At 40.0% G+C, this 27,865-nt stretch overlaps 1 protein-coding gene across 14 annotated transcripts in view; it reads right to left on the bottom strand.

Annotated features, from left to right (window-relative positions):
- ARVCF (ARVCF delta catenin family member) overlaps positions 1-27,865 on the bottom strand; it is a 268,860-nt gene that overhangs the window by 142,573 nt on the left and 98,422 nt on the right. For 7 of the 14 annotated variants that reach the window (XM_062010374.1, XM_062010375.1, XM_062010373.1 and 4 more), the window contains one exon: positions 19,156-19,400. The exons of 6 other annotated variants lie outside the window; for them this stretch is intronic. In XM_062010374.1, coding sequence (XP_061866358.1) covers positions 19,156-19,371 — 216 coding nt within the window. In that variant the 5' untranslated portion in view covers positions 19,372-19,400. Of the gene's footprint in view, positions 1-3,613; positions 4,025-19,155; positions 19,401-27,865 lie in introns of those variants that run through there. One more of the 14 variants, XM_062010382.1, reaches the window with a different exon arrangement.

Raw genomic sequence — 27,865 nt, forward strand, 5'->3', positions numbered from 1 at the left:
AATTTAATGGCAGAAAGGAACTCCTCAGAGTGTTCAAGACAAAATATTTGTGAACAGCCTTGTTAGAAACTTCCAGCACATGCAGTTTCAAATGTGACTGCTTAACGTGGTTTTTCCTCTGTTTTATCTTCCATAGTGAGTATTTCTACATCGGAAAAGATGTTAAGTGTACAGACTCTTCAAAAAGTTTATTTATTTTTAGTAACTGCAGTGTAACAAACAAAAAACACAGACAGGCAGCTTCTCTCTGTACACCAGCTAACCTCACAACCTTTGGGACAGGTGGATAAGCAACATTGCCTCACAAAGTACCATCGTTGGAATGCTTTCCTCGATAAGCCTATTGCCATTACAAAGCTGCATACGTGCACCTAGACACACAGATCCTCAAGATTCTGTGATTATAAATCCCCATATCACAACAGCTCTGACAGCACACAACAGCACTTTCAGAAGAACATAGTTCTCACAACAGCATTTCCAGAAACAGAATATTTCCACTCTCACAACCTACAGATTGTGTCCTGCTGCAGCTCCTGAGCATTCTAGTCCTGATGAAGGACCTCACTGTGCAAGCCCCTCTGTGACAGGTACGGGCACATCTCCACATCTGACTGTGGAAGTTCCACACCCAAGTTAGGCAGTAACTAGCTGCCTAAAGACTGACAGTGTCCACCCTCCGGTAGGTAATTGCTGTCTCTATGGCAGAGCCAGTAGAAGGGAACACACGCCTTCATGCAGCTGCTCCAGTATGTAGTTAAACATTTCAGTAACGAATCCTAAAACACATTCTTTTTGTCCAGCTCTGCTGCAGAAGTCACAAGTACTGACAGAGAGTTTACTTTAGGGAATCAAAAGGAGTTAACACTGTAGACTGCTGTGTCTCTTCATTCCAAGCTAGTAGACAACATTAGACCTGTTTCAGAACTATTACACCTGAGAATTCATGGATGAATCCATACAGAGATCCATGTAAAAAATGAAGCTACCTTCTTTCTAGTATGACTTGCCCAGCTGTTTGGAAAATCATGATGCTTTTGCATACTGCACCTCCATGAACATTTCTTCCACAAAGTTCCTGTTGCAGGTACAGACTTATACCAGTTATGTCACTAACACATTAAGTACCTTTTCATCCTGCCAGACCTAAGCTTTCATACTCTCATACCAGTTATCATCCTCTAGCGAAACGCTTCAGGGAGAAAGTGCCGAGGAAGGGCAGCCATACTAAGTTGAGTGCCTGAACTAGGAATGTTACCCAAGTACTTTCTGAAAAAAAGAACACCACAGAAGTCTTTGGCAAAGTGATTTTAAGTGTCTCCTTTCCCCTTCACAACTTCATGGCCCTGAGGCAAGCCAGCACTTAAGCTTTCAGATCCAGATCAAAGCTGTACGCCATATAGTGACTAAACATATTTTAACAGTTCCAGACTTCACAATCCTTCAGAACTTCACAAACTGTATACTTACCTTCAGGCCACTGCAGAATGTCAGACTGCAGATACTCAGCACAAACTTCAGCAGTCTTCATCCCTCATGATGGATGAAGGGGAACTGCCACTAGAGGACACCGGGAAGGTGACACCTCCCTGCACACTCACGGCCACAAGAAAAGTTTTCAGTCTTTGTTTCTTTGAATGCCAGCGCTCCCAGGTACAATGCTGCTTTTGTGGCCTAGAACTTCAGGAAGTATGACTATTCCCAGTAGAAACCAAAATGGGTAGTTAGAAGTTAATCTTTGTTCTTTTTAATTATGATTTCATAATTGTCTTCCCTTAGATTTCCATGGGAGGAGTCTCTAAACACATTAGGTCTTTAGTTAACAGGGCAAAGCCCCTTCCAGTACCTCTTCCAATTTTCCTTTTTGGAGAGCGTAGACTTGCTATTCACCTTGAAGTCATTTATCCATTTGGCATAGTTTTACTTAATTGTGATCATTAGAGTAAAAAGATTACTTTCTAGAAGCTCTGTAACTGCATTGTAAATTTCTCTGACAACTCATTAGTTTCCAACTACTGCCTTTCATTAAGCAAAACATTCTCTAATACACTGTTGCAGTATCAGACTGATCAGACCTCAAAATGCATCAAGAACTCGTGCTCCATCAGAAAAGATAAAAATCACATCTCTGATCCTTACCTGTGATAGGGAGCACAAAAATTAAAATGATGAGATTTTTGTTTGTTGTTAAGGAAGCAGAATTTACAAGTTAACTGAAATGCATGACCTAAAGCAATTAACTATGATCTTACCCTCTCACTCAAGCTTTTCCTCCTACTGAAATAGAAAACCCAAAAGACACAGCTCTATTGCACAGGTTATGACACATTAAACAGAGTCAGCATTCTGCTCCTTACCTCCAGTATTTTTTCTTCATGTACTGAAAACAAAATCCCAAAAAGCTGCTAATCATATTAATCTAAAAATCAACAATCCATTGCATGTTGACAGGTACAGTAACTTCAGGTCAGGCAGTATGAACAGGATCACATACACAAACAAAATCCCTTCCTCTTCAAGAAGTCCACAGGTAGCTTGACACATAAACACCCCAACACCACCAGGATTCAGTCTCCAGCAGGCAGAGCAGCAGTTACAGGGACTGCCAACAGACAAAGAAATAATCACTGAAGGAACCAGCTGAAAGGGCTACTTTACCCTCAAGGGAACCAACACCCTATTTGCATTGAGAAAGGATGCAGCCTTCTGTTACTGAACGGGACAAGTCGAGCTCAGCATGACTGAACCAAATGGAAGCACCCTTAACAATTCCAGTGCACTGAACCTGAACAAATTCATAGATGTGTTATCAGGGATGTATTATCATTGCATTTTCTTATCCTGCAATACCTGGTTTTCAATTTAAAAGGCAGAGAAAGAAAAGGAAGGTTGAGAAAGGCACTGTCTCATCCTAGCGGGAGGAGCAGCACTACTGTGCCGCCAGCTGAATTCATAGGGTTTCCTGAGGCTTACAAGGTAGATGAAGGAGGTTAACAAGGTAAGCACCTGTAAGGTACAAGAGCCTAAATGATGTCCACTTATTTAAATCTAGCCTGCAACAGCTCCACTCTGCAATGTCCAATGACACTCCAAAGTAAAGAATAATATTTGGCATCTTCTTGTACAGAGCTGTAAGTCCATTATAATTATTAATATGACAACTAAGAGGGCTTTTTGTTTAAGATAACATTTAGAATTAAAAAACTCGAGTTGAACAGTGGTATGTTCAACAACATCAAAGAGAAAGCAACGGGACACTGTATGGGAAAAGCAAACAATAGCAAAGCTTTCTTTTTTAAAAGCTCTTTCTAGCTGTTCACGTCAAAAGAGTTCACTAGATTTATTGAGCAAGACAAGAAGGTCAAAGAAAACAAAAGCTTGCTTTTGGGGGTGTTTTAGCAGTTCACAAAGACAAAAGCAAAATCTCTCTCGAACGCTCTGTTAGAGCAGCTCAGCTTTTGCTCTTAGTTCCTAGCTAAAAACTGAAAACACAAGTGAGCAAACCCCTCCACCCGCTGACAGCTTTCTCCTTCCCACACCAGCAGGACCGCTGCACATGCGGACGTACGGAGCTGCCAGAGCCCGAAGGGAAGGACGCAAGTTGAGCACTAACCTGTTTGAGTTCCGCAGGCATTTATGCAAGGTGCCGGTTTTACAGTCCCCAGCAGAGAATACCTCCAGCTTCCCGCAAACCCTCTGCGGACTCAGCCTTCTGCTCCGACAGCCTCCAGAGCCTCTTTCCTCTGCGAAACTCGCTCCTTTTGTAACCCGACCAGCAACCTCGCCGCTCCAGAGCCCCTCCACAGCCCCCCTACAGCCGGAGCCCATCCAGGGCTAAGAGACCACCAACCAACGCCGCTCCCGCAGCAGAACAAACGCAGCCGGCGGCTCCCGCAAGGGCCGCGTCCCTCTCACATGGCTGTCGCCTCCGCTGCCCCGGCGCCCAGGAGGCTCCGTCCCGGGGGGCGGAACTGACGGGCAGCCGCAGCCGGAGCGGGCCGGGGCGCGGCCACGCCCGGGGAGCGACCGGCGGCTTCGCCTCCCGCTGGAGCGGCGGCGGGGGCTGAGGCGCGCTCGGCGGGCGCGGCCGCGGGGAAGCCCCGGCGCGGGAGGGCGGCGGCCCGCGGGCCCGGCGGGCACCCACCGGAGAGCCCAGGGGGTTCCCACGCTCCCGGCCCGCCCCCCTCCCCCCCGCCCCAACGGATCTCTCCTGCTGGATGATAAAGACAAAGAGAGAGAATGTCACCAAGGAAAACTGTCAACAGCGGCTCTAAGAACGCGAACCTGGCAGCTCCGGAGGCAGAACGCCCTTCGGATGCCGTCTGCGCTGCAAGCGCCGCTGCCTCCTGCATTACAGGGAAGTCTAAGAAGAAAGCACAAGAAAGGAAAAGCGCTTGGTTGCTTACTTTCTCTTCACTTCGAGATGAATGCCATTCCTCCTGCACCAACACCAGAGCAAGATGGTCTTTCAGCACAGTCTCCTCCCTTTACCATCTTACACAGCTGCAGCGAGGCTCAGAGCTCAGAGCACAGCTGGCCTACTTTTTTAAAACCATTCACCTGCCCACAAACTTGCCCCATATTCACTAAAAGATTACCTTGATCAATTACTCATTACCAAAATGAGTTACAGATGTGCTACACCTTGCATCTACCACATTCTGTAACAAAAACTGGGACTTCAGAGTTTTCACATCCACTTATTGCTGGTAAATTGGAAGGACTCGGCTTTTAAGGCTCAGTCTTTGAACAAGTAGCCAGCCTGTGAGCCTCCATGAAATCCCTGGAAAGGAAGAGAGCCTTCCATATTTATTCTTGGATCTGATCTTCTTCTTTCTGCCTCTTCTCCAAAATTGCAGGAGTATACACTAAAACATATATTAAGAAATCAGGTCTTAAAAGAAAGAAGCTCTAAGTAGGTTTAAACCAACCTTGACTAAACCAGAACACTTCTCGCCTTCCCCACCCCGACCCGTCCCCAGGGGCAGGCAGGCACGCTTACCCAGTACTGGAACTAAAGCCAAAGGGCAAGTTCAGCTGGCAGCAGTGAACCGGGTCTGCAAGGCAGCCAGCAAAGGCCTCCCCCCAGTGCTAAATAAACAGCATTGCTTGCAGTCCCCAGCCAAGGCGTAAGGGTTGGTTTTCTTTTTCTCTACTAAGTTTCTGCAGCAAACCAAAGCAATAAATAAATCCACCACTGTAACAGCTGGTAGCTGAACAAGGGTAATTAGGGACTGAAAGCTACTGGAATCAAATTAGAGACTATCCCTGGAAAACAGGGATAGGCAGAGGCAGTGACACCAGCTGTAAAGCTGAAAGGAAGGTACATTACAATTTAATCTTCTTTAATTATCAGAATAGGCACCTTTGCACAAAAGTGTCTTTTTGTCCCAGCTTGAAATTCCCTGAAAATTCTAAACCATGTTTCCAGGGGGGATGTAATTAACATATTAATTATTATCAGTCCTAACAGATCAACATGAAACGGTGGCATCTCCTCTACTGACGTTTAGGACAGAAAGAATCATTTCAGACCTATTTAATCCCTTCCCGTTACTGCCATTGTCAGCATTCCAGCTGAATATTAGAGCTAAGGCTTTGTATTTTAAGGGCAGAGAACAGGGCAGAATTACGTTACCCAACTCTGATCCTAATTTGTTTAAAAATAAATGCCATAAAGGTTGACAAGGGCAATGGTAGGTATTCCACAAAGTTTAGCTGAAACAAAGTGTTTGCTTCACTAAAGGGAAAAAATATGCTTTCAGTCTGTCCACAGTGGAATAATTTAGAGGCAACTGGTAGTAGCTGTTAATAAAATCCTTAAAGGCCAAAGCATAGCAAAAGGAATACATTTTGTGTGAGCCTCCTGTACTTTTGTGCAGCACACATTCCCTACCCCCCTTCTCCTTGTCCAACTTTTCTTCAGTTAACAAAGTAAAATAGCTCAACTTTTGTTGAGGCCATGCTGGCATAGAAAACTACCATTCAATTTAGGCATGCACATGGATATGTGCCAGACCTTTATACACTGTCAAAGAGGGGGGGAAGGAAAAAAAGGTTATAAAGTCTGTATCTGTAGGGCACTGAAGTAGCTACTTCTGCATGCAAAACAAAACTGAAAACCTTCCTGAATGGACTTGCCAATTCTTACTCACGTAAGAAATCTCTGATGTTGTAAACCCCCAGGTATTTGTGCAAGCCATGCAAGTTTAGCATTGCTGAATTTCCACATCCCATCTTCTGGAGTCAGGTTGTTATTTTAAAAACGTTATTGTCCTTTCAAAAATATAATAGATGTTTCTAGGCCTTTTGCTTGTAAAGGACATTTTGAAACTGTTTTGACTCAAACTCCAAGTTTGGTTGTCTTTTTTTAAAAAAGCAAGGCAAAACACATCTCGAGTCCTTATATTTCTCAGCTGCTTGCAATATTTTACCAGCTCATGTAATTCTCAATGCTGGGATTTGGCAATGCTGAAGTAAAAAAACTAATTACCTAAAGAAGAGTTATGGATTAGATCCCAAAGGTTATACTGAACTTCCAAATTCTGGCAACAAATGCTCTATCCATTAGTATCAGATTGCTGACTACATCACAACCTCCTGTCTACCTCCTTTTTTTAAAATGAGCCTTAATTTTTTAATCTCTTACATTTTTCCCATCTGCAAAAGTAGGGTGAAAACCTTTTATTCTTCTCTCTGAGAAATTAAAAATGTATAAATAGGAAGGGATTAAATTCTCTCAAAGATGGAGTAGCATAGTATCTGGGCCAAGCTCTCTTTTTTTTTATTTTCTCCCATTACCCTTAAAAAATTCTCCATCCCTCGTGCTGCACTATAGATTGATCGTCTCTCAGAGGCAGTAAAAACGAAATGGTTTACAGCTCTGCCTGGAAACATAACATATGGCATCAGTGATATGTAACTTCCATAAACCCAACAGAGCAAGAAGGCATAAGATGAATCAAGAATCCCAGCTAACCATATAGGCAAAAGCACCACCATTACCCATGGCAACTCTCAGAATTAAACACCCTATATTCATGGAGGTGCTTCCATGCCGAGGGTATTTTATTGTCACTCTGTGAAGTTCATGCAGCAAATAAAAAAGGTGAGAGAACTAAAGAACAGCAACATGATGTGTCAGTGTGCCCTACTGCAATGATTTTAATACAAGCAAATGAAAACTGAATGCTCTATCTCCAAGACACATTTTGAAATCTTTTCCTGTTAGCACTTCCATCATTTTCAAATCCATTTGAGAAGTTGCACAAGCTCTTTTGCAGCATCTGTATGTGCTCTGAAATGCTTGCGTGACTCTAGTAGGACAAACCCACCAGGGTATCACTAACGTTTCCATTGATAGTTTTGACAATCTTTTTGCTTTCAATACTGCAAGGCTAGAAATGGAGATGAAGCCAGATTGCCTCGCCCTGGGAGTAGCTGTATATAAATGGAGGATGGTTTTATATGCCATCCTTATTAAAGAAAAGTTCTAAAGGATGGCAAGGCTGAAGAACAATACGGCAAAGAGGAAGCGGGCACGGTCTGTAGAGGGACACCATTACACATCTCACTAAGTTCAAGGGATTTTCATTAGTACACAAGCACAGCTTCCATCTTGCTACATCTAATATCAGTCAACTCCTATTTCATCCACGTTGTCATATGACAGGCTGAGAACAAGGACAGTCTGGTGACAGCATTGCTTACACTAGAAATAAAGGACAGAGGAATCTACATGTCACTGCATATAGGTCGCAGTTGAATGAATGACCTATGTTCCTTCCTAGCAGCTTCATTTAGATAAGAATCAAATATATTTTGCAGGGATAAAAATAGAAAAATCTCCTCCAATTCAAGAAAAAAAAAACCACCCAGCATTACACTTAGAACAGAATGACAACAGCAAGGAAAACAAAGCAAATTTAAGAGTGGTGCTGTGAACATCATTGCATGCTGTAGCTGTTGGAAAGAAAATCAAAGAAACTGAAAGACAAGAAAGAAAGACCCAGTAGTAACCATTTTTCATGTCTGAGATTTGGTTTTAGGTTTTGGATTTTCCAGATGGTTGGTGCTGAATTTCAAGCTGCATGTTACAATAATTTGTTCAGAAGGTACCAGCTTAACTTGTCATTTTCTCATCCAGAGGGCAAAATATGGTTTGCTGTTATGAACTGGATTGATAGCTGTCTGTACCATCAACCGATTCTTATGGTAATTACTGTCCTCCTCAGACCAAAACCTGAAGCTTGAAGCTGTTTTGGATTTTCTTCTGGAGACAGAATTAAGGTCTATATGTATGAAATTTTATTCCAGAGACAGTGTGTTGTATTTTAAATAATTAAATATGAAAATAAGACAGCAAAAAGGAAGAAAAACTTATAGGTGTGGGTCAGAAACACAGAGAATGTATTTCTTTTCAATCTTTAACTACAATATTCTAAAAATGCCACTCTGCCAGCAACTAAAGATGTATTTTAGATTAAGTCCCTAAAATGAACTCTGACCATATTCCACAGCATTTTTTAGTCACCACAACTATGGTTAAAAACACTCTCTTTAGCTAGTAATTTAGTAGCTTAAAAAGGGAAGCAGTTTCACTTTTTTGTCTTGGTTTGGGGTTTTTTAAATATATATGATTAAACTGTGACATTTACTTAAATCAAAGGCTTTTATTACAGTTGGCATCCAGCCTCAGGCTGCCCATGGCCATCTTTGGCCATTCTGTTCTCAGTCACACTGATGACTTCAGTGAATTACTCCACATTTGTGACAAAGCAAGCGAGAGAGCATAATTTGAACCATTAACAAGATGGCCTAAACTAGCAAAAGGCTCGGTAACTCATCAATGTCACCATAACCCACCATTCATTTTGGGCTCTTTCAGCGGTAGTTAACAAGAGTTACAGATACTGAAGACAGCTGAAATGGAACAGTAGAAAAGTTTTGGTTTTAAAAGCCAAGTTGAACCTTTCAGGTTCAAAGCTCACAGGGTTCAGGGGAAGAGGAAATTGCCTGTTTGCCAGCTTGTTGGTTTTAAAGTTTTTGCAAACCATTCTTGGAGGATCTGCAGGGGTAGAGGCTTACGGAGACCGACTGACTCCTGTGCAATGCCTTGTAGGGACAAAGCTCTGCCTCGCTCCTACGTGCGCAGATCAAGGCCTGCATTACTGACAAAGTCTTTTCATAAAATTGAGAGATACAGTAAAAAAAGGGTTTGTGAGGGTCTGAAGTCTTTCCTCCTGAATATCCCAGCTGAACTAGTTCAGTAGTATGCTTGGAACCAAAATGTAGGAGAATGAAAAATCGCAGAAAGCCAGTACAATTAGTCATGTTCTGCTGGCTGAGAAATAAACGAGCAGCAGAACAAGAAAATAAGTCACAACTTTAAAATGGAAGATGTTTCACTTTTAAATTATCAAGAAGTAAATGTGGCAAATGTGACTAGAAAGTCGTTCTTTTAAAAACATCCTGTTAAACCTGATATTGCTCTTTAATATTTTAATGTTTACATTTGAACATTCCGGTTTTAAAACATTTTTAATAATTACTTGCAGTCATACTTACTGATCTTGCAACACTCAGAGACATGCAAAGAACAAACTAGATGCCTGTTTACATAATAAGATACACACAGCAAGCAGAATTCATTTTGAATGTGTTTCTTATGTATACTTCTGAAGAAAACATAGTTCTATTAGTAAAGCAACACAAAATCGTGGAAAAATATCATGAAACTGTAATTTTGTCATTCAATTTAAATAATTTTCATTTAAACCTGGCACAGTACCAGGCCAGAAAGGTTAACATTGGAGGAAATTATTCTTTCACAAATCTTGGCAAATACAACAAGAAAATCTTTACCTTTCAATTGCTTCCAAAACCTCATTCAATAAAATGTCACACCAAACAAAAGAAGTTGAGACTTTTCAAGGCAAATGAAAGTGCAAAGATACTTGAGATGCATAGGGTAAATGTGGTCTTTGCTTTGCACTGTTATCATCATTAGTATAAACCACTTGCTGTCCTGCTGACAAACATTAGATGGCACTTTGGAATGTAGCAGTTACCATATAATGTTGCAGAGCACATACTGAGGAGATGAAGTGTGAGACATGAAAGTGAGGTACTGTTGACAGAGAGAAAAGTGGAATTTCTGCAAAGGCATGTTCTTTGAGCTTAAAAGAGATGTTTTCAACCTGCACATGTGGAAATGTAAAGTAGTATGTCAATACATTTTGAAAAACCAAATCATTGTGTTGGAAAGAATAAGAGAGTTCTTTCCTTTACCAGACAGTTGCTGGGTTATCTTTTTAAAATGTTTTAATGACTCCTGTGGGATCTACTTTTGAACTAGATTTGCTGACAAAGTTTTATACGAACATTTCTCAGTGCAGCAGATTTTGGGTGGATTCTGCTGCATGCCAGCAGATCTGAGCCCTAAATAACTCTTAATATGTGGGGTTTAGGTGGTTTGCTTATCTAATAAATCCCTTCTGGAAAGCACTTCACAGCTTCTGATGCAGCTGGTCAAATCTTAGTTGTTGCTGAAATTGAAGCTATTATTTCTATTCACTTCTGTATCCACGTTTTTACCATCTAAGGCCTTGAATGAAGACTGAAGAATAATCACAGGGGAGCAGCTATAACAAGAAACAGAGAAGCAGGAAATGTATATTCTCACAGGGATACTACTTGAGTCCATCTTCCAGAGGCTCTCATACGACACATACCATGACGCCTGTTGCTCAAAGACTTTTTCTGTTGTTAGCCTTGTGCTATTGCATTCCTCCTGAAATACGGGAAGCAGGTATTAAGAATTTATTTTGGAATTTGGGTAATCCCAGCAGAAAGGTAAACACAGCAGGGGCTCCTTGAGCCCACAGTTGTGCAACAGGCCATACTGTCCCTTTAAGAAAGTCTCATTTAAGAGGAGGCGGAGACGAGCCATGATCCCTGTCCACTGTTACCTGAAAGGAGGCTGTAGTAATGTGGGAGTCAGTCTCTTCTCCCAAGTAATGAGTGACAGGACAAGAGGAAATGGCCTCAAGTTGCACCAGGGGAGGTTTAGATTGGATATTACAAAGAACTTTCTCACTGAGAGGATTGTTAGACACTGGCACAGGCTCCCCAGGAAGGTGGTGGAGTCTCCATTCCTGGAGATGTTTAAAAGCTGTGTAGAAGAGGTGCTGAGGGACACAGTTTAGTGAGGGACATGGTTTAGTGATGGGTTTGGCAGCGTTAGGTTAGTAGTTGGATTTAATGACCTTAAAGGTCTTTTCCAACCAAAATGATTGAATGATTTTATGATTCTATTTAAAACTCCTGCAGTAATTCTGAGAGAGCTCCTGCTCTGGCTGAATTCCTGTAAGGTACAGGCTGGCTTAGCAACACTATCTTGAACCATGTGCAGTACTTTGGCCCTGAGAAACATCAGTTCCTTGCTTCCAGTTTCCACCATTGCTGAGCTATCAGCAAAAGATCCTGCCTGTCAGTGTAAACCAGAGCTGATGTTTTCTCAGAGATGGGACAATGGCCCATAAAAAAGGTGGCAAAAGCTCCAACTTACAAGCTAAACTCAACTGTTATCTCCAACACAGCAGAAGCCAGGGACAGGATCAGATCTCATGCATGGGACACATATCTCCCTGAAAAGTAGCTGAGTAACAGCCTCTGGTCCAGTTCCTAACTGTGCTGGGATTTGTAGGTACTGCAAATATCTCTCAGTTCACAGTGAATTCTGATCCTGGCCAACTCACTGGGAGAGCTCACTCTCCCATGGGAATCATATTCCCAAATCTCTCCACTCCTTCCCTCCCAGAACCTTTGAATAGTTGCAGCACATATGCAGAAGCTGAAACCTGACCCAGGTCATTCCTAGAAATTCAGTAAGACTACTCATACGTACTGAATTTAAAGGATCAGGCTGATGGCATAGCTAGTGCATGTGTAACTGCACAGTGACCTGGAGGCCAAAAGAACACAAGAGCTGAATTACAGAGACAGGGGAGCTGAGCAGGGGCACCAGCAGCTGGCTGGAGAACAGGCAAGATAGAACTGACATGAAACCAGGCAAGATAGAACTGACATGAAACCAGGCTGTGCTCCAGAAGCACAGCTTACATTTCAGTGGTTTCAACTGGGCTTATGAAGGAATTAGGACTACCCCTACAAATTCTTCTTCATTTTGCAATCTGCTCAGTACTAGGAGAAGTAGAATGTACATGGGTTAGCTAGCAATGAGGTCTCTAGGTATTCAGTAGCAGGAAACAGTACTGTCCTGAACCAACAGCATTGTTGGCTGTAGCTCACCTCACCTGTAACGTAAAAAAAAAAACCCCAAGTAATTTTCCATGCTGTCAGTCCCTTAATGTGAGCACAAAGATGTTATATAACAAAGGATGCCAAGAGGCACTACAAACTAGAACTAATTACACAGAACTTTACACGCAAAGCTGGAACTGCATTCTGTATGAGATTTAGAGGACAAGAAAAGGTAACTCAGATGACTCAGTGCAACTCAGAATCCATTTTGACTTCTTCTCTGCATATATTCAAACCTATATACAACATTAACGCACTCATGTTCTTACTATCAAAGCACAGGGAACAGCCTCTGTATTCTAACAGTCTGTACTATGTCAACGTGGAGCAGAGAATCTTAAATAGAAGTAATGAAATATAGACACGAGTGTATTGTTGCCTAAGCTGTAACTCAGAAAGGTTAACTTGATTGTATTTTCTTAGAAAAGCAATTTGAGCTAATCTTCTTGTTCTTAAACAAGAAATCTCACCATGTGTTCTGGTATGCTTTAGAGTTCACCTTTTGCTTGAAACTGATCCTCAATTCACAAAATGTCACTTTTGGCAGAAGTCACAGGTACCTCAGATAAACATAAAGACTGAAGAACATTGGTGCTTAATTATGGCTGCAAAATACCTGCCTAGAAGTAATTTTTAAAAAGGAAAATGTCTGTGTTAGTTTTTAAACAGGTGTCATTTCTCTGGAACATAAGGTGAAATATAAATGATCCAAATCATAACTATGAAAATATTCCATCGCTTTTTTCCATATGTTGCTTTCCTTGAACAGCTAGAATCACATTTGCAAAGTGGAGAGAAAATGAATTTTATTAACTTGGTTGATTACTGACATGTTTGTGGGTCTTTTTAGGCAAGGGTGTTTAAAGAAATCACAGACTGTTTGGGGTTTTTTCTATGAAGTTTCTTAATTACTCTCTGCCTTCCTTTCAACTCTATTTTGTTAATACCTTCGTTAAACACAAAGTTAGGGAATTTTTGCACTGAGACTTTAAAGGAATTTACAAAGAAGCATGGTCAAACATATGTCTGACCTGGCGAAACATGAAAAAAGCTCTTACCAGTTCTAGAGGTAGGACGCTAATTAACTACAGTAGATAATTTTGAGCCTGTGTTATTACCTCTTAACAAATGAATAATCATGGTAGCAATAAATAAAGGCTGACTAAGAAATCTCATCACATATTATTTAGGTTGTTTTCTCCTGATTTATCTTTAAAACAACTTCTTCTTGTGTTTATTTCCTTAGTTCAGAAGCAACAGCTTTTGCGTTACTGTAACTCCACCACTTTGATGGGTGGCTACATACAAAGGGGAACAATCCCTAACAGGACTTACACAAGATACATTTCTGACAGTGTACCATACCTGATATCACACTAATTATAGTCTCTCAGTTTAAAGAACAGGAGAGGAAAAAAAATCCAAATCTATAGTGAAATAGTTACAGTAGTACAAAATGACTGTAGAGCAGGCTGCAGTAAATCATTAACAAGCCTTTATAAATGGCATAACCACAAGCCCTATTTCAGAGAAGTCTGTCTCAGTCATGCCTAAGGGACCAAATTATTGTGCACAGTATTACAAAAGTTACAAACAAGCTCAGTTCTGCCTCCAACACCGTATTTGTGCCATGGTAACTACTGGAATTGCACAATCATGCATAGGGCTGGCTTAACAAGTGACGAGAAGCCTGTGTAATAATCTATACTATTAGGTGTAACAGATACATAAATAAAAGATAGTAAGCTTTATTCATTGGTATCATACTATGCTAATTCAGCTTAGTCTGATTATTAGCAATTTCAGCCATACAACACACTTGCACACTTTACCACTAAGAATCTCAGCAAGCCTGACTCATATGGTGTGAAAAAGCACAACAGATTGATAGGATGAAACCTTTAAAGCTGCTGGCTTAATGCTGAGTCAAATATTCATCAGTGGAGCGGTCTGGATTTAAGTTTAATGTCAAAACAGGATCCAAAACTTTTATTCTGCTTTTGAAAATGAAAGAAGTTATTTTATTACTCCTTTTAGGGGAAGAAACTAGTCACTAAAACTGATCCATATTAGAGTTGCAGTCATAGGTCTTCTGGCACATGTTGACTGACAAGACCTCTGTAGAGCTCACCACTAACCCTACAGCCATTGTTCAGTCACTATTTACTCCTGAGGAGCCTTTACCAATTCTGTAGCATCAGGCATGGGAACTACTGTTTGATGTGTGAGAAATATTCCATAAAGTACACCAGAATTCTTTAACACTTGCAACAAAAAACCCACTAGGTTTTAAAGAAATTCTATGAAAAAAAGGTAGACCAGGGTGAATTTATGCTGATTGGCTTTTTTAATAAGAGGCTTTGTAAAATCATGTGGCAATATCTGTATTATACTAACATATGGGCACATACACAGTCACTGTTTTGGGTTTACTCTATCCCAGTACCTCCTTAGCCACATGTACCAGATGATGTATCTAAAAAAAAAACCAAACATAAAAACACTCCAGCAAACTCACCACAGGGAACCTAAAAGAATGGAACAGTCAAATAAAATATGGTTTCAATGATTGGATGCTTTTGTCACTGCAAAGATTTCTCAGATAACTTATGTTACTTCTTAGAGGCATAAAAGTTCATCTGGTAGGTAAGACTGCACCAGCATGCAAAGGGCTGATTTCTTTTATTAATATCATGTGAGATTTGGCAAGTCCCACAGCTTTCCTACCTGTAAGAAGGGGGATAATACCTACCTTCTTCATAACAGGAACCCCTCCCAAAGCTCCATAGGTCACTGCAAAATCACTGTCCAAGAATTGTTACAGTGTATTTGTTGGCAAAAGAGGTTTATTGAATGCTGTATTTTATTTTGGTTATGAAACCTTAACAGGAATGGAAATTGTCAACTTTTACCAATGGGGAAACAACCTCTGAATGCAAACATTGTTGTTCAGCTCCCCAGCTGATCAGACTTGAGATTCTGAGACCGGTGGAGCCATGCCAGTTTAAACCAACACAGGATATAGCCTTTTGTTTAATAAGTTTCACATGTCTGCTGTTTTAATATAAGTATATATTAAAAAAGGAATATTCTTTATTATTAAAAAGTTATGCTCTGAATGGTTAGCTATCCAGTGATAACGTTGCAGCTTTGTGCATTCAGCCCACTGTACTACATACCACTTTCATATTTTCTCCCTGTCCAACTTTAGTTCCCGCTGTGAAGAACAGCAGAAGGCTGACTTGAAAAGAAGTGAAACAGAACCAGGTAGATTAAACTAAATACTGCACACATGAAGTACATTAAGATCTATCAAGCTTGGATAAAACATTATCAACCAGATACTTTAACACGTAGAAGATCCATGTTAGCAGCTACTCACCGGTGACATAGAAGCTTATTGGACTGTGCCTGCATTGGTAAACTAATGAAAAGGCAAAGACTGACAAGACTCCCACAGCTTGAGATATTATAACAACTAAAACAATTTAATTTACATTTTTCACTGCAAAAAATTAGATAAGCAAACACGAATACACATTACCAGGCAGATCTGCTCTTTTTAGTAGAATCAGATTTTCCCTTTCAGATACAAATCCCAGCGGCCAGGTTTGTGGCTTTCACCACTCAAAGCCAGAGCAAGGAACATCCTTAAAAACTGGAAGGATTGTTAGGAGATTTCTATTAACCAGATAAAAGCTCTATGATAAAAATTCCATTAAATGTTAATGTTTTTCAGAGCAATGCAAAGGTTTTTCACTGAATAACTAACAACCTTTTGTCCAGAGGGGTCTTAGTCTGGCTAAGCACTTCATTTGGCCACTTCAAAATCCATAGTAACACATGTATAATTTTGTGTATCTTCCAAACATTCTAGAATTGAAACACCCTAATTCATGTACACTCGGCAACCAAATCTGACTGTAGCCAGCTTTAAGACTGGGGACACCACATGGGGCAGAAGTTGCATTTACTCCACTTGTTCAACAGCAATAACTACAGACAGCACCTCTCCCTACTGCCTACTGTTGCAGTAGCTGGTTATTGCCTCTTGCAAGAAGGAGAGATGGGTACAAAACCTCTGCACAGTCTGAAGGTTTGGCAGGCACTGCTTTCTACAGTGGGTTATGAAAACATGAATGCTTTGGCCATTACCTTGATCAAAGACTCAGTAATATTAATGGAAGACATTTCAGCAACATTTGGGATGTCTTATTGTATGGACAGTATCTCCCAAAAAACCTTCCTCTGGTAAAACTTCCCATCAGTTATTTCTAACTTATATGTGAACAAACCATTAATGATTTGTTTAGATCGTCCAAGTAATCAACTTCTCCCATTAAAAACATCTTTAAGATACTTAGTAGAAAAATCCCACACACTTTCTTAATGTAAAACTAAGAAATGTGCACACACATAGTTTTGGCAACTGCAGCACATCCCTGAGCTTATTTACAGATATTTCTTGTCAGGCACCAAAAGACACAATGCCATGAACACTCCCAGCGCATATCAACAAGTGCACCCCAGTTCACATGTTCCATTTAAGTATTTTACATTCAGACTGAACAGGTAAAACTCACCAGGAAGTGAAGAGAATGGCTAAATGGGCTGCCTATGACAAGGAGCTGTTGTTATGGAATGAGGTGAAAGAGTGGTTGGCAAAAAAAGCCAGAATTCATTAATTAGACGCAATGATCAATATTTGCATAAGTCCTTGATTCTGTCTTTTGAGGACTTCAGAAAGCTGTTACACTTCTGGCACATTGCTTATATACTATTTTTCCTTTTCTAAAATTAAACAAAACAAAACTTGAAGCTTAATTTCCTTCTAAGAAGAGAATAGGTTTCGGAACACATATTACAATAAAAGTACAGAGAGAGGCTCTGTTAAAGCTCTAACTGTACACACTTCCCTAGCAAATCCCTTTGACAGACTCCACTTTGACACTCAAGTAACACAGAAATCTGATGCCTAGTTGTTGAGATCATTAATAATTATTTGACATTCTCATAAAATGGAGTTAACCCTCATGTTTTGCCCAAATTCTGTGAAGAACAATTAGATTACGTATAGTCACCTATGCAACTTCCAAATGGAAAAGCTACTACTTGAATTATTTTGTGATATTACTTACAACATAGGGTTGAATAGGGTGATAAGCAGAAATAAGTCAGTCCTTGCTGAAACATGGCTTCAGATAGTTGCATGTCACTACAGTGCATGAACAATCCTCACAGACAGCAGCATATAGAGTGCACTCTGCTCTGTGTACTCTTACCAACAAAATGCCATTTATAACAAAAAGACAATATCATACATTCTGCATTACACTGAATATACATACAGCTTTCATCCTTCATTTTAACACTGTTTAATTAATTCTAGTAAGTCAGGGGGGAATTTGGTCCTCAGTACATTTAATGAAAATGTACAGAAATAACCCTACATTAATTCATAACTGTGCATATTTATCTCTTCAACTATTTTATTTCATATACAAGCCACTCTAAAAACCTCAACATGAACTAAAGCTCCCCTCACCCAGTGGCAATGAGCTGAGTGTACACAGATTCAGTCTGGGGTCACTTACAGAAGGTGTTTCTCCATAACAGTCACGTAGACTCCAGTAACTTAAACACTTTTATTAAGTTTTCTTGGAAGTGGTTAGACCTTAAGCCATAAGACTGCAGAAAACTCATGCTTCATCAGTTTTGTGGATAAGGAATTTCATTCTGGAGCTATTAATCAGGAACTTCTCACAAAGTCATTCAGAAAAAATGAAGGTGAACTTGTCCTTTTTCTATGAAAAATATGTGATCATGTCTCCCCTCTCTCTCCCCAGCCCAGCTGCTAATCAGAGGATAACAACCTACAGCACCTATCAACTACTGGCAGACTTTTAGCCTACCCAGCGCAGGCTGCTCCTTTCACATGAGGTTCCATATTCAAGCATCTACAGATACAGAAACATGGCAGCTGTTACTAGAAAAGCTGCGCTAACCTAATATAATGCAAAGTCTGCCTGAATACAGCTCAATGCAAGTATAATTGTAAAACAGTCTGGTATAATTGGGAAACAACTTTTAGAATCTCCATAGCCTGGAGTTTTTCTTTGAATTGAATAATGTTTTCTTAGGAAACAGGCCTTCACAAATGGCACTATTGCTTCTGCATGACTTACCTTGCATGTCAGAGTGATTTGTGAGCTTAAGTAATTCTGAGATGTAAGTAGTTTATCATTGCACATTTAAACAGTTAAGGAACACATATCAAGCAAAACAACATTTGGAAATCTAAGGCTCCCACAAAGACAGTTTCCATCATTAAAATAAAGTCTATCGATTCAATAAACATGAGAATCAAATTATGAAGTCCTCCCTACACAAACAATAAGACTTTGCAGGAGGGAAATCCCTGCTTTTCATGCTGTCTCCTCTATTCAAAGTCCAGCTATTTCTAATGGAAATTTTGTTTGCTATGGAGACTATGATTCAGCCTTCTTTTTTAGTCACCAGCACATCACCATACTACAGCAAGTGCATACACTTAGAGGAGGGTATAAAAGATCTCACATCAAGGTTTAATACTTGAGGTGCATACATTTTTAAAAGTATCACATGAGCTAAGAGGAAGCAAGAGCAACTTCTAAGCCAAGGCTCTAAAGTCTGAGCAGCCAAATTAATTGATTAAGCACGCCAACTCTGGGGTATCAGAAGACAAGCTACCAAATGAAATGCTGATGACAAACACAATGCACCTGACTTTCTGCAATGGGAAATTCTGGTATAGGTGAACTCTAGCAACAGGTAAAATGAGCAGGCTGTTACCTGCAGTACAAGCTGCTGCCAGGCGGTTGCCAGTGGCTGACCATTGCCAATGTTGCAAATGCTCATTCGGTCTGCAGGCTGATTGGCACGCTCAAGTTGCAAGGAGACATTGCGCCGTTCTTCCTCAAGTGCACGGGTAAGCCGCTCGAAACGAGCTTCTTGCTCTTTAACAGATGCTAAAATGCTGGCAGCAGACCTGATATCATAGTCATCCATGTTTGTTTTCAAATGGTCCTGCCTGTTAACTGACCAGGGCAAATGGAAAGGGTTAGGTAAAAGAGTGGGGAGGGCACAGGTCAGAGGTTAAAAATAAAAATGCACATTGTTAGTCATCATTCTAAAATACTGTTCACTCTTAAGAAGCAACTGCAGTGCTCTTTGAAAAGACTTCCTTTCCATCCATTTCATTTTAAATGAAAAGTAATTAATCCAAGGCTTCCCTGTTCAAAAAAAGAAAAAAACCCACATGCTCACCTTGGAGAGAATTTAAATTTGATTCCTTTGATCTTTTTGCTAAAATTGCTCTGACAAGAGTTTTCATCCCTTTTGCAAAGCCAATTTCACTGTGCAAATAATAATGTACTTAAAAGAAATATATAAAAAAAGATATGGCTTTGGAGGGAATGAGGAACACGATCCTCTCCTGGAATTCTTGTCTTTAATGGCACAAGTGAGAAGTATAACATTTCTAGAAACAGAAACTTTATGGTGTAAGAAAACAGTTGTGTCCATTTTTTCCAAGGGAATGGACACTACCCACCCCCACCACCCCACCAGTTTTACACACAGTAGCTGAAAATAGTTTTTATTTTTAAATTGCAGGAGGACACTGTAATATGGAAAATATTTTTAAATACAGACAGTACAATTGCAGTTGAAATGTGCTTGATGATTTCAGCATGGTAGCCAATGAAACAGTCCTTCATGCAGCTGTTCACTAATAATGCAAATGAAAAAGCCAAAATCAAACATCTTCCATGACAAACACACAACACTGCTTGTCTCTTAACACAGGAAGAAGTCAGAAAGCAGATAGATGGGATATATCTTCTGCCTTTTGTCTTCCCTAGCAGGGTTATGAAAGATTCCATTTACAACCCTATCTCCACCTCTATGGTGCAGGCAGCAAAACTCCCCACTGATTCCACAGATCTATAATCTGAACATAATTTAAAATGTTTTCCCAAGAGTATAAAATCAGTAACATAATATAAGTTTAAATGGTGGCTTCCAGAGAACCCTTTCACTAAAGCTAAACAAGTAACCAATTTACTACTAAACAACTTAGAGCACCTCTGAGATGAGCACAGAGGCAGAATATCCTCCAGCTCCTGTAATTCAAGAACAGTTCATATTCTATGCCGGGAGTTAAGTCCCTAGAAATCGTCCCTTGATGTGCAAATCAGGAGCGGTTCTTCCTGCTGCCAGAGATTCTTTATATTCCATATATCAGCAGGGATTTTCATGAGCACTGGTAGTAGCAAAGCCTGGTTTCCTGAAGCTCTGCATTTCAATGGTCAGTGCCTTTAGGATGATGCACACTCTTGACTGATGCCTTTCCCACGACTCTTACATTTATCAGGTCTCTCCCTTGTGCTGATTCTTCGGTAGCTAAGGATAATGTGGTCATATAGTGTTATGTTCCCAAAAGAGGGATCTTAGTAGATATTAAGCTGCATGTTTTCACACAATTTGTTGGAAATTTGTAAGTAAGCCCAAGGTCTCACTTCTTTTGTCATACATGGCTCAAGTCATCCAACAGGTCCAAAAGACACTGGGGCAGATGTAACAGACCCAAACCCGGTGACATACATCCTGATTTAATGGGAAGTAACATGCCAGTAGCTCTGTGCTTCATTGTTAAACTCTCAGGGAGTTGCTGTTGAAAGGAATCAGGCTGGTATGAAATCACACTGGAAACAGTGTAAGGGTTACCATGTATTAATCTCATAACATTTACATATAACTATCACTTGAGCCTTTCATGTTTTCAGATCAGTAAGCAGAAGTGACTTATTTTCATATATGTATTTATTTAACTTCTATTTAGATTCTGAAAGAAAACCAAAAACCACCAAAGGGCTTTTCAGATGTCACAAATTAGTCAAGTATAGACCAAGCTGTCAGCTTCAGAGACCTTCCACTCTACATCTCGTTTTGCTAGATTATTAGAAGTTGATAAAACCTTCAGAGACTCTGTTGGGTTCTGCAAAGGAGAATCACAACCATCTAAAAGGATAGTGTGACTCATGAGAAGTCTGTATCACACAGGACTGGAGTGCGTGACTCACCTGCTACAGCTCAGCATGATTTGGCCCTGGCACAGCTACACAAAAACACAGCCAGACTTTCTGGACCTAAGCTGGCTCATGTGCAGCCAACTTCCATGTTTCTGCTTTTGTGCTTCCCTGCTTTGCACAGATGGAGACAGCTCTGTTTGTTGTCTTTCCTCCCAGCAGTGCAGACATGCTCACAGACTCCTTAGAGGGAGTATGAAAGAAGTGGGGCTTCACCGACCCAGGCACTAGTCATATGTTGAGAAAAACATACCTGGGGTTTGGGTTGGGGTGAAGGGCACTTCTAACCATGCGTTCTTAAAAATAGCTACTTGGTTATTAATTATCATTGCCCTTGTATCAGAACAGAGGAGCAGCCTGACTGACACGCAGATCCAAACACACCTCAGGTGAGGGCTCCAGGCCTAAGAAGAGTCCAGTTGGGCCAGGAATTAACAGAGACAGGCTCCTCAGTGGTGCCACAGAGGAGCGACTCAGGTTTCCTCAATCACTCCCCACAGGGGCTCATCTTTCAGGTGATTCATTGTCTGCAGCTAAAGCAGCTCTTCCACAACATGCAACTACTATGATACAACATAGCCATTATCTTTTGAGGGCCCATCAGGCTGGCTACATCTATAGACTAATGTCAAAATGTAAGGATGTAGGAAGGAGATTATACGATGTAAACTACAATAACTGATTATTTTTAAGCGTTTCCTTTAGAATATATAATGCAGATTCCAGTTCTAAGGCAAAGCATTACCAACTGCACATTAAAAATCAAGAAGCATTTCCTCTAATAGAGATTCTGACGCAGTAACAGCTTTAATAATGAAAGTCACAGTTGAAGCCTGAGCTGGTATATAACTTTCAAGTCACATTCTGAGAATGTGACCAAGATCCCATTCAGAAGGTCCTTAATGAGTTATGAGCCCTTTATGCCACACATGAGAGAACCTAGAAAATTTGCGCTCTATAAATGGTACAAATCTCTAGGGACCTACAGAGATCTTCATGTAGAAAATATAATGTTAACCTCCTTACAAACATAAATGTTGTACTTCTTTTCTCTGTGCAAAGAAAAACACAGGCAGAAAATAAACTGTATAAATTTTCAGATGTACAATTAGTGACCATAAAAATCCTAATTGCCATGCAGAAACAGCAGCAGGACCAATAACTGCCTTTTAAGAACTGTTGGACAAAGACAGACTTCTGCATTTCAAATGTTTTATTAGCAGATAAATACATGCTTGCTGTTGATTGCACTCCCAATTATTTACCCAGGGTTTCAACAATTTACATTATCAGCAGTCTAGACTAGAGAAGAAAAATAAAAGTACCGACTCATGAGTTAGTTACTCAGGCTGCCACTTGCAATTTGCTACCATTTGTAAATAAATTAAAGTGCATGGAAAAGAGTATAAATAAATGAAAATATTAGACCTATAGCAGCCAGGTAAAAAATATTCCTTAGGCTGCACTTCTAAACACAGCAAACACTTGCCTACAGAGTGTCAAAGGCTATGCTGACAGCAGCAAATCTCTCGCCTGCCTACGTGACTCTAAATATATTAGTGTTGCATTAGAGATAGAGCAAAGTAAGAGGACCTGTTTTTTTCTGACTGTTCATATGAAGATCTAATGCATCAAAAGGTCTTCTATAAATCAATTCAGCTTAAGTGTTTAATAGGGATGAAAATCACCCCTGTGCAAAAAGCCAAAAAGAGAGTCCTATGTACTGCTACTATCCCAGCTCAATGACCAAGTTTGAAGGCTGCCTAGAGCCCCTTGGCACTCTGCAAAAATGAAAGTTAACTTTGCACACTAATTTTGCTAATATAAGATGTAGCCAATAGTCAAGAGTTTTTCAAGAGCCCTTGAGATTAAGAGAGGTCAAGATACTTGAGCAAGCTGCATTTAAAGAGAGCAGTGTCTGCCAGTCAGGTACAAAACATTGCAGAGGCTTCTCTCAGTGGAAGGGGAAGTGGCTCTCAGGGCATACAGGTGATTTCTCAGGTCCAATAGACTGAATACTGAGCATAGCTGTCCCACTATTTCTCTCTCCCAGCCCAATTCAAGTCCACTAGATCCTGCTGATAAGAGACAGTACTATGATGAGCAACAAGAAGCTGGTACATACAGTAAATCAGCAGCTGTAGAAGCAAACATGAAAGCCTGTGAGCATGCAAGGAAACAGTAGCTATGTGCTTCTACAGGGAATAAGACCATCAGAATGAAAGCAAAAATGAGGCTTAAATAAGTCTATGGAACTGAAGCACAACGCATGCTAATTATATTTTCACCATATTTTCGCCAAAAGAGATGAGTCACGTAAAATGACTGTTATCCCCCATGCAACATCAGAAGGCATGCAGAGAAAACCAAGTGATACACACCGAGTGGATTACTGGGGTCTGAATGTTAGAGCTGCTGTGACATCACCCACTAAGACTAGAAAAGTATAGACAAAACAGGAGAGCAGCCTCAAGCAGAACCAGCTGCAAGAGAGAGGAAAGAGAAGACAGAGTTAGTTAATAAGTTATTACAGTCTCTTCTGTACCCAATCATCTCCCAAGTTCTCCTCACTATGTTGTAAAAGTTATTTATTATACTGTTTTCCTCCTAACTTGGAAGAAAAAGAAACACTATTCAGAGAGGCTAATCCTGAGAGTCCTAAGGAAAAAACTCAAAACTTTGGTTAATTTGATTTGTTACCAGTGATCAATACTTGCATGTTCCTGTAAGACTGTTAATGTCCTAAATTAGGGAAAACTCTGGGCTGGAATGAGGAATTTGAATGTTACAAAACTGGATATTGTAGCCAAACATTTTAAAACACAGAAACTTCACACGATGCTCTCAGAAATGAGAATTATTATTTAGGCATGCAACTTTATGCCCCATGTCTGATTTATGAGTGCCCAAATGGCTCAAGATCATTTCACGGATACCTGTTTGAGATGGTATATTCATTTCTAAAAGATGCACACTGCACAATGGCTTACAGCCACTTTGTTTGTTCTACCTGTCTGTAATCTAATCCTATATGAAACTGTTCATTTGTGTAGTTCTATACATCTCTGATCTTTTTTGTCTTAAACCAGTTAACACCGAAACTTCTCTGGGTCAGTAACTGCAAATTTAGTACCTATTTTTTCTGGAGAATGTACAGGACAGGATCCATTTTGCAAAGGCTTGGTTCTGTGAAGCAGTATATCCAGTTTTATGCTACTACCACATCAAAAATGCTGCAACCATATGGCATGAAATGCAGAGCCAGGACAAACTGACTTTGCTGGTTCAAATGTCTTAGAACATTTTCGGAAAGTAATTTTGCCCCAGCAGATTTTATGCTTGACCAGGTACTGTCTGCCTTCCTGAAGCCAGCATAAACATGATTTCTTGTGTTGGAGCCAAAGTACCAGAAATATGATCCTTTCTTTGTATGGATCCAACCTCAAAGGGCATGGGACCATCACACTAAAAAACTTGTTTTTCTTAAACTAACAGAAGTAATTTATATGCTCAAAACTTACTATATATAACAAAACCAGGTAAAGATATGCTTGAAGATGAAAGTCAGGAGGCAGAGTAAAGACTGCTTCTCAAGCAAATGACCAGAGGGAATAAATTAAGCATAATTCAGTTTCTACCAACAAAAGAGCAATACTTTGGAAAATGAGATAAAATTTAAATATATACATATATATATTACACGTAACAAATCCCAAATAAACTCCTTCTCAGACCTTATGGCGAAGATCTTGAGCCTGGCTCCTTTCGTTGCTGCTCTGGTTGACTGAGTTCTAATTTGACCCTTACGTGACAATCTCCACCAATGAATAGCAATGAGGAATTCACAAAGAAAGCTATTTCAATATAGTTCTCTCATAGGCACAGACAGACATACTGTGTTGGTGTCAAAAGAAACAAGCAAAAAAAAAGCTGGTGGGGGTTTTTTGTTCCTTTGGACAGAAGCAGTCTGTGAAACAAGGCTTAAACTAGGGAAGGAACAAGGGCAGAGGAAATGCTAACAGGAAAACTCCTTCAGAAGGAACTTTGGTTCTTAAGGACATAGCAAGGAACACTGTAGCTCACCAGTGCTGTTATTGCAGGAAAAATGTCAGCACGTAATATTTGAGGTTTTACATCAGTAGGAAATTTCATCCATCAGGAGTCTTTTTGTAAAAATAAATAACTGCTGAAAATACATTTTGCAAATATCATACTATCATCTGGGAATGGCAACAGCAACAAAAGAGGGCAAACACACATACATCCTTGCACGAGCAATACAGATCCAGCACTTCACTCCCTACTGAACTGGCCCTGGTCAGCAGCACCATAGCATCTCCAATCTTACCATGTTTCCTAGTCCATTTAAAAAGGAATACTTTCATTAACCTCTTAGTTAAAAGCACTGAAATCATGTTGCATTAACTTACAAAAGATACAGTTCTCAGCAAAAAAGAATGCCAGATTTTCATATCTCTAATATCATCTCTCTCGTGGATTAATCAGTACAGGTTTAAATGACACCAGTCATCTTTCTAGAGGTTCCCTTCGTTAACAGTTCCTCACTTCAGCAGTTTGCTACTAGGAATTTTTCAGGTTTTCCTTCTGAAGTTTGATGCAATGCTTTCAGGGTTTCGTGGTACAGTGTGCCTACGTAGCTTTAATTATACTGTAGCTCTCATAAGATACGTTTCAATTGCTATACTGTATTCCCAAATGGAAATGAAAAATTAGAGCAATACAGAACACCTTGCTAACAACTGCATACATATAATAGCATAAATAATTCAGGAATGCATTACACTTCAAGTTGAAATCTTTTTACAAGGACAATTTTTAAAGTAAATGTTTTAGCCCATGATTACTTTTTACCCAAGGTAAAACATTTCCATTTCTCCTTTAAATGTATGATTTATAGACCAGAACAGCGTAACACCACTTTTCTGAAGCACAGCTCTTGCTCTCCAGGACCTAAGAAGTTCTCTAGAGTGAGTAAGCTAACTGTTCTGTCACAGAGCATTCCTTATGCCACACTTTGTTCAAAGATCTGAGTTTGTGTTAATTAAGCATAGAACAGCACAGCAAACACTAAGGTTTAACAGGGCATGTGATAGTCTATAAATTAACACTGTGCATGGTAAATTCTTTTTGTAAACAAACACTGAGATATCCTGAAATATCAAAAGATTGAACAAGGTAGATATGGCTGAATTCTGACTTGAGTATGTGCCTGCTAAATTTGAATGAGACAGTTAGAATCCCCTGCTATTGTTCTGTCTCAATAAGCATTAATTCTGTTAATTCAGACAAGACCATGAAAACAGCATCATTAATACTTCATTCCCTACATAAAGAGTATCACTGTTTTGCACAACTTATCTGCTTTAGTTGGGTAGCATTTGGAAGAGACAGCACTTCCCCTCCTCTTTCCCTCATCTAAAGATGCCGTCTGAAGTAATCTGCTGAACTGAATGACGTGCACAAATCTTATAGGAAAATTCAGAACACTTTCATTATTTCAGCAATTTCATTTGCTTAATACTGTACATTGTTATGGACAGGCCTATGTTTACATATCACAGAATTACAGGGGTTGGAAGGGACCTTTAGAGATCACTTAGTCCAACTCCCCTTCTAAAAGCAGGTCAACCTAGATCAGGTCGCAGAAGAACACATCCAGGTGGTTCTTGAAAACCTACCCAGAAACTTTTCTATTTTCCTTTCTATTTTTCATTTTTTTATAGAAATAAAATGCAACATGGAAGCTAAAGATAGAACATGATAGTACTTTGCTATCTCTTTTGGAATATGAGTAGTATATTTGCTGTTTGTCAAATCTCTGACACTTTTTCTTCTGCCTTGGTACTTTCCAATTGTGATTGCTAACAGCTTGATTAGTTCACAGGCCAATCACTTTAACACCCTTGAACACATGTTGTTACGTCCTAAAGCTGCTGCATGTCATTGATTTTTCAAAGGTCTCCCCCACTGAAATCAATAAGGAATTCTGCTTAAAAACGGATTGCACTTTGTGGTCCCCTTCTGATTCATGTATATTCAAGTTTCCAAGTATTCTCAGAGCTGCTTTTAGCAGAAGCTGTATGTATCAAGCCTCACCACTTCCTTCTGACCCCAATCTGATTCTTACTGACATCAATAGATGATTTAGCTTCTGTGCTTCCGTGGTGAGTAGAAACAGACAATCTGTGCAAACTTTTATTGAGCAGAAAATTCCGTTATAACCCTTTTACTAGAATACAGTCCTCCAAGCAGTTAGGAAAAAAACTCAAGCAGTGTATGTGACTGCTAGATAGCATCAGGCATTAAATTAACTATCAAGGCATTGTTGTCTGCATAGGTTTGTATGGATGGACTGGGTCTGATCCCATTTTCAATAGAAACACTTCCTCATT

The sequence above is a fragment of the Colius striatus genome, chromosome 17 (genome assembly GCF_028858725.1).
Source record: "Colius striatus isolate bColStr4 chromosome 17, bColStr4.1.hap1, whole genome shotgun sequence".
In the NCBI taxonomy this organism is placed as follows: Eukaryota; Metazoa; Chordata; class Aves; order Coliiformes; family Coliidae; genus Colius; species Colius striatus.